General features: G+C 21.4%; 4 protein-coding genes across 4 annotated transcripts; all 4 read right to left on the bottom strand. All coding sequences in view use genetic code 6, as the record gives it.

Moving 5' to 3' along the window:
* Nucleotides 1-70: 70 nt before the first annotated feature.
* Nucleotides 71-2890, bottom strand: TTHERM_01462210 (periodic tryptophan protein; the record flags this gene model as incomplete). The annotated part of the gene is made up of 6 exons (XM_001029530.2): nt 71-423; nt 482-974; nt 1040-1304; nt 1375-1465; nt 1539-2024; nt 2083-2890. The coding sequence occupies 6 exons, from the start codon at nt 2888-2890 to the stop codon at nt 71-73; spliced, it is 2496 nt and encodes an 831-aa protein (XP_001029530.2).
* Nucleotides 2891-3746: 856 nt separating this feature from the next.
* Nucleotides 3747-7543, bottom strand: TTHERM_01462190 (cyclic nucleotide-binding domain protein; the record flags this gene model as incomplete). The annotated part of the gene is made up of 8 exons (XM_001029528.2): nt 3747-3986; nt 5552-5641; nt 5905-5994; nt 6249-6338; nt 6596-6685; nt 6946-7035; nt 7294-7454; nt 7514-7543. 8 exons carry the CDS (start codon nt 7541-7543, stop codon nt 3899-3901), a joined length of 729 nt encoding a protein of 242 aa, XP_001029528.2. The 3' UTR covers nt 3747-3898.
* A 1697-nt stretch (nt 7544-9240) lies between these two features.
* On the bottom strand, nt 9241-10266 carry TTHERM_001462177 (hypothetical protein; the record flags this gene model as incomplete). Its single annotated transcript, XM_012800440.1, has 1 exon — nt 9241-10266. Exon 1 carries the CDS (start codon nt 10201-10203, stop codon nt 9241-9243), a length of 963 nt encoding a protein of 320 aa, XP_012655894.1. The 5' UTR covers nt 10204-10266.
* A 958-nt stretch (nt 10267-11224) lies between these two features.
* On the bottom strand, nt 11225-11958 carry TTHERM_001462173 (hypothetical protein; the record flags this gene model as incomplete). The annotated part of the gene is made up of 2 exons (XM_012800439.1): nt 11225-11251; nt 11308-11958. The coding sequence occupies 2 exons, from the start codon at nt 11956-11958 to the stop codon at nt 11225-11227; spliced, it is 678 nt and encodes a 225-aa protein (XP_012655893.1).
* Nucleotides 11959-12673: the final 715 nt, after the last annotated feature.

The raw sequence follows: 12673 nt of genomic DNA, 5'->3' as shown, positions 1-12673 counted from the left end.
TTCAGCCCAAGTGAAATTATATTCAATATTTTTATTATTTTCAATATATTAAGCAATCATGTTAAGCAACTCATCCAAAAATTACTCTGGGATGCTTCTAATTACATTTTAAACTTCGCTGAAAGGAATATTCATATAAATTTACTCTAATAATTCTTTACTGTTGAGTTTCAATGCAACAACGAATGCCCTAAAATAATTTTTAATTAATTTAATTAGCAAATAAATAAAAACTTTTCAAAAATAAAATTTACTTTGAGTAATCTTTTTCTTCATAAGCCTACAAAACATCTTTAACTGAAATATTTTCTTCTAATTCATAAGGACTGAAGAAAGATTTTTTAGGATAGCCAAAAACTAAAACACCTTCACTGGTAGCTACAATCCAATTTTCTTCTCCTGGTGAGAATTTAATTTATCTACCTATTAAATAATTGAAATTTATTCATTAAACATGAATTTAAATTAATTAATTTGTTACTTTCTACTGGTTATTTCATGGTTCTCTTTGATACATCAAAATTCTTAGCTCCTGGAAGAATGTTATCTTTTCTTTCTTCATAATCCGAGTCATCGAAATCATCAATTTCATTGACCATATCAACTCCTTCCTTAATATTTTTGCTGTTAAGTTTGTTAAGAACTCCATCTAAAGATCTGTTTTATGAAAGCACGAACTTTTTAATCATAATTCTGTGACGTAATTCGTACAAGCAGACATATTTAGAGTTACCACCAGCTAAAATATAATCACCATCAGCACTATACTCAACAGTTTTGAAATATTTGTGAGTATTTTTAGTTCTGTCTGAATCATTTCTACCATATTCTAAATCTCTCTTGCAATCTAAAATACCTACAACTGAGCTTTGGTCATTCCATAAATATATTTCTCCTTTTAATGTTGAAACGCAAAATTCTTTGCCATCCTTTCTAATATCAATGCAAGTAACTTCCGAATTATGATCAAGAACCTAAATAAATAAATTAATATGTCAATAAATTATTTAAAAATCAAACTGAATTATTTGCTATTTACTTCTGTGTTTAATTTTCTAGAAAAGATGTCATGAATTCTAACTTATTTATCCCAAGAACCAGTATAGAGCTTCTCTCCCCAGAATTTAATGCAAGAAATAGGAGCTGTGTGGCCAGAAATAACTTCTAACAAATTACCAGTTTATAAATTCCAAATATATACATCGTAAGGATCTTAACCACCTGCATAGACAACTTCACCTGCTGAATCTACAGCAACGCAATTTAACTAAGTGCTGATGTTTGGTTTCATTGTTCTGAAGCATCTATTTTTTTACAGCAAAATAAATTAAAAAAACTATTTCAATTAAATATTAAAAAATTAATTGTATTAACCTGTATCTTGCTGTGTCAAATGCCTTACATGTTCCATCCAAACTACTTGTAATAACTGTATTTGCTCTAGAAGTAAATGTAATACCACTAACTATTTATTATATTCAGTAATTGATTAAAGACAAAAGATATTTAGATAAAACTAAATTAATTTATTTATTTACTCTTAGAACTGTGCTCAGAAAGAGTAGTGAAGCAAAGGTGAGATTTAGAATCCCAAAGACGTAATTTACCGTCACAGCCTCCTGTTGCTATCATTAAGCCATCTTCAGAATAGGCTAAGACATTTATATCATTTGTTAAGCATTATTGATCGAGAATGTAACTTTGACTTCTCCATTCCCAAATAATTAACTAACCAGTTTTATTCATACCTAAAGCTATCCATGATCCAGAATAATTAACTGATATTGTGTTAATCCTGCAATTGCTAATGCTGAAAGTTTGTATTTCCTATAAATCGCTTTCTTTTTCTAATCTATATAATGCATAACAGCCAGATTTGAAACCAAGAACGATCATTCTTGTGTCAGCATGGTATTCGCAACTTTTAAGCTTTCCTCCTTTGAAAATTTCCTTTTTTTCAAGGACAAAACGCCCCTTCGATGTTTCCTTTTCGAATTTGCTCATTAAAGTAAATTCTTGAGTGACTAAATTGATAACAGAAATGATTAATACTACTAATAAAACAATTTTAATAAAATTTACCTTGTACTTCGTCTTCTTCTTCTTAAACTTCTACCTCTGCTCTATCATTAGCATCTAAAACATTAGCACCGTTTTCAATACCAATATTATGTCCCTATTTAATTTTATTGAATTACTTTCTGTGCTTAAACTAATCTGAAAGATAGTCAGTGCTCCATTTCCAAACACACATCAAACCACTCTTGTCAACAGTGTAAAAATACTTCATATCCCTTGAAAAGAAGGTTTTAATGACAGGATGCTTATTTACAGTAAAAGTGATAGTCTAGAAATCTTCAAGCTTGTGAAGATTATGCATTTGAACTGTTAAGTCCTTGCTTGATGTAATAATAAATCTTGAATCAGGAGACCACTCAATGCTAGTAATCTTATCATTGTGACTTCCTTTAAATCTTTTGTATTGTAAAAGAGTTTCGAAATTTCTCCATAAAGAAGGAGCTTCAAAAATTCTAAATGAGATATCGCTGGCAACAGCCAAAAATAGTCCATTGGGAGAGAACTAAATAGCATTAACGCTAGACTTAAAATTAAAGTAAGAAATAGTCTTCTTTGTGATTAAGTTAACAATGATTGCATATCCTAATTAGTCTACTGCGATCAAAATCTTTGAATCTGGAGATATTGCTAACTATTTAATATCAGAACGTGCTTCACAATCTAAAGTATGAGTCAAATTAGTCTCTAAATCTAAAGCTTTTATCCTATTGTTTACAGCAGTAAATAAAATGTTCTTCTTAGGAGAAAATACTATATTTCCATCCTTATAAAATGACCCGCAAATGTTGTTTAACTCAAATGAACCAATCATGTTTTGTACCTAATTTTTAACCTTTTTTTTTAATTAAGATCCTAGTAGTATTTGTGAATAAATAAATTTTTAACAAATTAGTTTGATCCTATTTAACTTTATTAAAAATATAAATCAAAACATTCATATCAAATTTACAGCTTTTTTATCAAAACCAACTTTATCATATAATCTAATGTAATTCAATACAAATCAATCAATATCTTTATTTATTTATTTATTTCTTTCTTTCTTTCTTATAATGAATTTATGATGATTCTAACAACTCTAATCAATTAAATTTGTGTTTTTGTTTCAATACACAAAATAAATACTCTACCACTTTAAGCAATTATAACACCAATAAATTATATTAAAACTCTTTTAAATAAAAATCATTTTAAATCCATCTGAATTTACTTTATTTAAAAAATTTGAAAAAAAATATTAATAAATCAATGTTTTTGGTATTATTAATGAAATAAATAAGTTTCCATTTAAATAATTTACTCAATAAAGGAGTTACTTTTATTCTTTACTTTATAAATGTTAATAATAAAAATATATTTATGCACAATTGTTATTTTTTAAATAAAAATTATTTTTTTAAATCAATAAATTTTAATTTATTGTTTCAATACGAAGTTTAATCTGTGATAATTTTAAAAATTCAGTAATTTATGCTTTAGAAGCTAAGAAATTATTCTATTTAAGCATATCTTTATAAAGATTGTTTTTATATTTATTTGTAATTTCAAAATCTTAAACAAAATTATTTCTTAAACTATTTAAATATTCATTTTTCAATAATTTTTAAATTTTTTTATTTTTTATTAATAATTTATTTACTCTAAAAAATATGAACAATATTTATAAATATAAAATCAATAATAAAATCTATCTATTTATTTATTTATTTATTTATTTATATTTTAGTTTAAATAAACATTTTCAAAATATTATGTAATAAAATATAAACTATTATTCAAACATTTAATATTTATTATTCCTTTTTTCGCCAGTTGTTTATCACCATAATAGTATTTTAAAGACAACTAATCTTTTTGATTTAAGACACTTGCTTTTTACTTTGAATTTTTATTATACATTTATTGAGCTAAAAATTTTATAATAAATTAGTGTAAATTTTAAATAAATATTAAAATAGAATAAACTTTTAAATTAAAAACTATTTCTTAAATTAGTAAACAAAATACATTTATTTGTGGAATCAAAAAGATAAAAAAATAAATCAAATAAAAGCTATCAAAAAATTTAAAAGAGTTTTTTTGTTTTATATTCATTTTTATAGTTTAAAATATCACAATCCAAAACAAATAAACTGTTTTTACCTAAGATAAAGTGTCAAATTTGAGAGATTAATGCAATTTGCTAAAGCAGAACCTAAGCCTGATGCAGCTTCATTACCAATTTAATTCTTACTTTTTAAATATTGAAGAAAAAAAATATCATTAAATAGTTAATTAGAAGGAAAAAATGAAGAAAAAATATGAAATAATAAATAAGATTAATTAATAATAAAAGCAAAAGTTGAAAATAAAATGATTAGCTAAAATTAACAAAGAAAGAACAAAAAAAAGCATGCACAATAAAAAGAAAAAGAAAAAAGAGCTTTATTGTTTTTAATTAGTTTTAAAAATTAAAAATATATCACAATCCAAAACAAATAAACTGTTTTTACTAAAGATAAAGTGCCAAATTTGAGAGATTAATGCAATTTGCTAAAGCAGAACCTAAGCCTGTTGCACCTTCATCACCAATTTAATTGTAGCTTTTTAAATATTGAAGAAAAATATATCATTAATAGTTAAAAGTAAAAAATGAATAAAAAATATGAAATAATAAGATTAATTAATAATAAAAGCAAAAGTTGAAAATAAAATGATGAGCTAAATTAACAAAGAAAGAACAAAAAAAAAGCAAGCACAATAAAAAGAAAAAGAAAAAAGAGGTTTATAGTTTTTAATTAGTTTTATAAATTAAAAATATATCACAATCAAAAACAAATAAACTATTTTTACCTAAGATCAAGTGCCAAATTTGAGAGATTAATGCAATTTGCTAAAGCAGAACCTAAGCCTGATGTACCTTCATCACCAATTTAATTGCTACTTTTTAAATGTTGAAGAAAAAATATATCATTAAATAGTTAATTAGAAGGAAAAAATGAAGAAAAAATATGAAATAATAAGTAAGATTAATTAATAATAAAAGCTAAAGTTGAAAATAAAATGATGAGTTAAATTAACAAATTTTAATTAGTTTTTATAATTAAAAATATCACAATCCAAAACAAATAAACTGTTTTTACTCAAGATAAAGTGTCAAATTTGAGAGATTAATGCAATTTGCTAAAGCAGAACCTAAGCCTGATGCACCTTCATCACCAATTTAATTGCTACTTTTTAAATGTTGAAGAAAAAATATATCATTAAATAGTTAATTAGAAGGAAAAAATGAAGAAAAAATATGAAATAATAAGTAAGATTAATTAATAATAAATGCTAAAGTAGAAAATAAAATGATGAGCTAAATTAACAAAGAAAGAACAAAAAAAAAGCAAGCACAATAAAAAGAAAAAGAAAAAAGAGGTTTATAGTTTTTAATTAGTTTTATAAATTAAAAATATATCACAATCCAAAACAAATAAACTGTTTTTACCTAAGATAAAGTGTCAAATTTGAGAGATTAATGCAATTTGCTAAAGCAGAACCTAAGCCTGATGCAGCTTCATTACCAATTTAATTCCTACTTTTTAAATATTGAAGAAAAAAAATATCATTAAATAGTTAATTAGAAGGAAAAAATGAAGAAAAAATATGAAATAATAAATAAGATTAATTAATAATAAATGCAAAAGTTGAAAATAAAATTATGAGCTAAAATTAACAAAGAAAGAACAAAAAAAAGCATGCACAATAAAAAGAAAAAGAAAAAGAAAAAGAGCTTTATTGTTTTTAATTAGTTTTAAAAATAAAAAATATCACAATCCAAAACTAATAAACTGTTTTTACTAAAGATTAAGTGTCAAATTTGAGAGATTAATGCAATTTGCTAAAGCAGAACCTAAGCCTGATGTACCCATTGCACCAATTTAATTTTAGCTTTTTAAATATTGAAAAAAATATATAATTAATAGTTAATTAGAAGGAAAAAATCAATAAAAAATATGAAATAATAAGATTAATTAATTAATAATAAAAGCAAAAGTTGAAAATAAAATGATGAGTTTAATTAACAAAAAAAGAACAAAAAAAAGCAAGCACAATAAAAAGAAAAAGAAAACAGAGCTTTATTGTTTTTAATTAGTTTTTATAATTCAAAATATCACAATCCAAAACAAATAAGCTGTTTTTACCTAAGATCAAGTGTTAAATTTGAGAGATTAATTCTATTTGCTAAAGCAGAACCTAAGCCTGATGTACCCATTGCACCAATTTAATTCCAGCTTTTTAAATATTGAAGAAAAAATATATCATTAAATAGTTAATTAGAAGGAAAAAATGAAGAAAAAATATGAAATTATAAGATTAATTAATTAATAATAAAAGCAAAAGTTGAAAATAAAATGATGAGTTAAATTAACAAAGAAAGAACAAAAAAAAGCAAGCACAATAAAAAGAAAAAGAAAAAAGAGCTTTATTGTTTTTAATTAGTTTTAAAAATTAAAAATATCACAATCCAAAACAAATAAGCTGTTTTTACCTAAGATTAAGTTTCAAATTTGACAGATTAATGCAATTTGCTAAAGCAGAACCTAAGCCTGATGCACCTTCATTACCAATTTAATTCTATCTTTTTTAATATTGAAGAAAAAATATATCATTAAATAGTTAATTAGAAGGAAAAAATGAAGAAAAAATATGAAATAATAAAAAAGATTAATTAATAATAAAAGCAAAAGTTGAAAATAAAATGATGAGCTAAATTAACAAAGAAAGAACAAAAAAAAAGCAAGCACAATAAAAAGAAAAAGAAAAAAAGGCTTTATTGTTTTTAATTAGTTTTAAAAATTAAAAATATATCACAATCAAAAACAAATAAACTGTTTTTACTAAAGATCAAGTGTCAAATTTGAGAGATTAATGCAATTTGCTAAACCAGAACCTAAGCCTGATGCACCTTCATCACCAATTTAATTGCTACTTTTTAAATTTTGAAGAAAAAATATATCATTAAATAGTTAATTAGAAGGAAAAAATGAAGAAAAAATATGAAATAATAAGATTAATTAATTAATAATAAAAGCTAAAGTTGAAAATAAAATGATGAGCTAAAATTAACAAAGAAAGAACAAAAAAAAGCATGCACAATAAAAAGAAAATGAAAAAAGAGCTTTATTGTTTTTAATTAGTTTTTATAATTAAAAATATCACAATCCAAAACAAATAAACTATTTTTACTAAAGATCAAGGGTCAAATTTGAGAGATTAATGCAATTTGCTAAAGCAGAACCTAAACCTGATGCACCTTCATCACCAATTTAAAAAGGGCTAAGCGGCTCGAGTGGGCGAGTCGGAGGGTCTTAGCAGTGATATCGGGGGTTCGAATCCTATACCGCCCCCTTTCGTAAAATTTTTCAAAATTTATTTAAAAAAAAAATGATATGTTATAAGAATATACTGTATGTATATATTATTTCAAATTTTACATTTTGAGAATTTAAAGCTTTTTAAAAACTCAAAAATAAAGCTGTTTTAAGCTAATTTAGCTTTATTTATTATGCTATTAAGATATATTACATTTCGCCTTTTATAAATTAAATAGGCATTTCACTCTAGTTAATTAGAAGGAAAAAATATGAAATTATAAGATTAATTAATAACTAATAAAATTAATAAAGAATGAAAAAAAAGAAGTCATAATAAAAAGAAAAAGAAATCAAATAAACTAAAAGAGCTTTAATGTTTTAAATTAACTTTATTATTAAAAATATTACAATACAAAACTAATAAACTGCTTTTATTAAGTGTAAGTTTTAATAGCAAAAAATGAAGAAAAAATATCAAATAATAAAAAATGAATAATAAATAATTAAAAATTGAATTGACATGAAAATTAAGTTAAAATAGCTAAAATATTTTTGTTTTAATAAAAATCAATAAATAATTATGATAATTTCTATAATAAAAATTATTTATTTAAATAAATTTAAATTTAAATTTTTAAAAAGTAATAATAATAATAATAATAATAATAATAATGTTAATTAATAAAATTACTTGAGATTAATATGGAGAACCTAATGAGATAAAAATGAAGAGCTTATAAACTTTTTTTATTAATTTATATAAATTTAAATGATATTAATTAAAAAATTTATAATTACTTCTTCTAATTTTTTATAATATTTAATCTATTATATCATTTATTTTTTTTCAAAAATATTGAATAGCAATTTATGAAATTTAATTAATTAATTAATTATAAATTGATAAAAAGAACAAATAAAATATAATAATTAATTATCAAATATTAATTTATATATTTGGTTTTATCAAGAGATAGATATCACAGAAAAATTAATTTAACATTCATTATTTAAACTTAATATTTGTATTTAAAACATATACTTAAAAATATAGTAGGAATTAGAGATAGCCATTTATTTAAGCATATTTGTAAAAACTCTAATAATTAATTTCTTAAATTTTATAAAAATAATGTTTATAAGTAGATTTAAGAAAAAAGTTAAATTAATTTTTAGAAAAAAAGCAAAAATAAAAGATAATTAATTTTAGATTAGAGAATTGAATTAAATTAGCTTTTTTTAAATTATTTTCATGAAAATTTTTTCAAATAAAAATTTAATTAATAATTTAATTGACCTAAATTTAGGTAGTTTCTTGTTATTAAAATCTTAAGTTAATTTAAATTCATCATTTTTTAATCTATCTTTATAGTTCATTCAATAACTTAAAAATTTTATTATTATGTTATTTTCAAGATGATATTTTTTTAGAAAAAATTGATTATGTATTCATTCATAAATATTTTAATACATAAAAAAAATTTTTGAATACTCAAGTTAATTAAAGTAGAAATAAATTTTCATAGGTTGAATATTAAAGTCGTCTATTTTACTTACATTTTATTTTATGCAAACAACAAATCATTTTTATTCATCAACTTTTTCATATTCAATTTTTAATAATTTAAATAAATTTGAATGAACTTTACATCAAAACTTAAACCATAAAAAAGCGCAAATTTAGTATTGAACATATGAAATTAAATAAAATAAAATTATTTTTTATGAAAAAAAATATAATTTCACTTAAAAAAGAATCCGAAAATAAAAAATTAATTAAACATTTCATTTAAAAATAGACAGAATACATAGAATATTATCAATAATTTTGGTATTATTTTTTAACAACCACAACTTTTTTCAATTTATAAAGTAAACTGTTAAATTATTTCTGCCTTAGCTAGTTATAAGCATATCGATGACTTTAAGAAATAACAAGAGTATTGATTTTTTTAAGATTTCTAACTTGATTGATTAATTCAAACATAATTTCACTATAATCTTGAAATTTAATTTCAAGAACTAGTATATTTTCATGACACTTAAATAACTGCATTTATTCGTCAATATCAATAGTTCTTGTTAGGTTTAGACTTAATTCCTTTAAATTACCAAACTTTTATAATTAAATTTATTTACAAATTTCTTTCATATAAGCTATTCTTTTGATCATCTTTTCAAAATTCTTTAATGAAAACTCCTCTAGTTTTACCTCGTGGTATATTTCTTGAAAAATAATAAATATGTTTTAATTTACTTACATAAATTTTATATTAAGTTCATTTAAACTATTTTTAATTATAAGTAAAAGGTGAACTTAGTCTAAATTTATCAGTTTTGAATAAATATTCGAATATTCTTAATCTTGAAATGTATAATAATTTGTCATATTTTAGCCGTTTGTTCTTATGTGCAATTCGTAAATTACATTTTAATTTAGATTATTTGAAAGGACAATATTTAACAAATTTTATAGATCAGTAAGAAATGGGTTTTTGATTAACATATCTTATTCTTTATTTATTTAGTATTCAAATATATCTAAATCAACTGCTTCATCCTTTAAATCGTTACTAATTTGTTAGGGATTTATTTTATTAGAGATATTAATTGCTTCTTTGCCTTATCTTAAAAGATAAGTTTCAAGTTTTTTTAGTAAAAAGTTATATTGTAAAATATTAGGTAAAGACCATTATTTCTTAAAAAGTTAGTTGCATATTTTAGAATCTAGAAGTACTTCATCTTAATAAAAGTTAATATAATCTTCTAAAAAAATATACATAGAAGTAACCAACTATGAATGTTTTATTAGATTAAAAGTATTTATTTTATAAGCTTGTAAATTAATATTTAATTTGTTATTTGAATCAATGAGCATAGATTACTAATAGTAATTGTAATCAATTAGATATTTAAGTAAATCAATATGTTCAATAATATTTTTATAGGAAGTATTAATATGTTCTTTAGATTTACTATCAATCTCATTCAAGAATTAGAATAGTTAATTATTTATAATTTTAACATTGCTCCCATTTTTATAATAATTTTATGGTTCTTTATATTAATTTTGGAATTCATTCTGTTAAATTTTAATTAAATTAGCATATTTTTAATCATACCTTTCTGAGTTTATTTATTCGATAGCAACATCAAAATTATTTTATATGTTATAAATACCCAAAAGTATAATTTTAGAAGGACAGATACTCGTTAATTTTATTTTAAATTTAGAAAATAAATCATAGTTGATTTCCGCCAGTATTTAAAACACAAATAATAAATATTGAAAATTATTTTAATAAACTAAGAGTAGATCTTAAATAGAAGGATAGCTCTAGGCTAATTTTTTAGGCTTAAAATAATTGTATTCAACAAAAAGGTAGAAATATTATTGCATGAAGATTATTTCAGTAGAAATCAAGTCCTTCGTTATATTTGCTTGTAAATTAATAAGTCTTTGTTCTTCCTCAATTTTATCTAATCTGCTAAATTTAGTGACTAGCAAATATTTTATTTCTTTTTGCTATTTAATTTTAAGCTTGAAATTCTCAGAATTAAAAGATAACACTTGGAATTTTTCATATTTTGGATGTTACTAAATGAATTAGAAAATATCTTCCTCATGGTACTTCAATATATCTGGAAAGAAATATTTTATTTTTTCTAAGAGTTTGTCCTTACTGATAATTATAAAAATGTTTTTTTCAAACCAATTTTGTTAATTTTGTTGTTCATCAAATTCATTGTTTAAATCTGAAATATAATTCTAATACAATGTAAAATTATCATCTAATTTAGGATCATTATGAAATTGAGTAAAAAAGTACCTATATTAATTTGAATTATTTGCTTTTATTTATAATTAATCTCTTAAAGTAAATACAAAATCCTATTAAATAATTTTATGTTTATTAAAAACTCTGCTTACTTCATTTTAAAAACAAAATAAATCGACTTTTAAGCTTATTTAATTCTGGATAGAGTTCATTATTTATTCATTATTTAAATCTTAAAAGAATTCACAAAAAAATGCTTGTAATTTGCTAATAATATTTTATTTCAAATCATTATGAAAATAAATAAGAGAGTTGGCAGAAACTTCCTATTCAAAAACATAGAAAGTCTTTTTGTCATCCAAATAGTAAGAGTCGTACAAGTTCAAAATTAAATCTTTTCTTGGAAAACGCTGAAATAATTCTATGTAATAATCAATAATATTTTCTTTTTTGTTGTCAAATATTACAAGTTGTTTCTTAATATTTTCGAAACTATCAAATACCTCTAAAATTATATGATTGCTGCCTATTTGGCGGTTTATTTTAATTTCTTCTTAATTTTCTATGAATTCATAATAAAGCTAAAAATGAGGTTTATATATTTTTAAATACTCTTTTAAAAGCTTATTTTCTAATTAATTGCATCGATTTTAGTAGCGATTTATGATTTCTTCAGTACTTACTCCATAAAAATCGTAATTGCTACCTGAATATTCAAAAAAATATTAATCCCCGTATGTATGATGATAAATATTCATATCCTAATTTTTAATTTTCCTATTTATTTATTAATTAATTTATTATAATCAAACTATTCTTTCTCAATCATTTTTCAAATAATATATTTTGTGCGCTTAGATTTTATCAGACTTAATTTAAAAATATATATTCAGAAAAATGGCTAAGAACTTTAGCAAATATTTTAAAACTGTTTCTTGTTAAGATTTTAAAGAAGATAATAATTCTGATACTTAGAATTAATTGATACAGTTTTAAATTCATTTGTAGAATTCTTTTTATTTAATCTCCAATCAAGATTTAAATTATTTCCCAAATAAATTTGCAATTTTAAAAAAATGCGCTCTGTGCTCTTTGGTGTTTGTAGAACATATTTTAATTTAAAAGTATATTTAAATATGAATGATTTTAGCGCCTATTTTAATTAAATAAAACTCTTTTCCTATACTAATATAAATAATTGAATTTTGATAATATTAGATTATATGTACTTATATGTTAAAATATTAAAATTCTTTCTATTTTATTTATTCATAAAAAGATAAGATTAAAATAAAAATATATTAAATTAATAATATCATTAATAAATAAATTCATTTATTCAGTCATGATTTTCTGCATTTTTAAAAAAACTAATTATAATATTTTATGACTAAGATTTAATGAGATTGTTTTTTATTTTAAAATTGCATTCAATTTGTTTTATTGCTTTAAATATTTAACTTAATCTATTAT

Source organism: Tetrahymena thermophila, assembly GCF_000189635.1.
Source record: "Tetrahymena thermophila SB210 genomic scaffold scf_8254222, whole genome shotgun sequence".
Classification (NCBI taxonomy): Eukaryota; Ciliophora; class Oligohymenophorea; order Hymenostomatida; family Tetrahymenidae; genus Tetrahymena; species Tetrahymena thermophila.
Note: the sequence above shows the minus strand (reverse complement) of the source record. Positions and strands in the feature narration are given on the sequence as shown.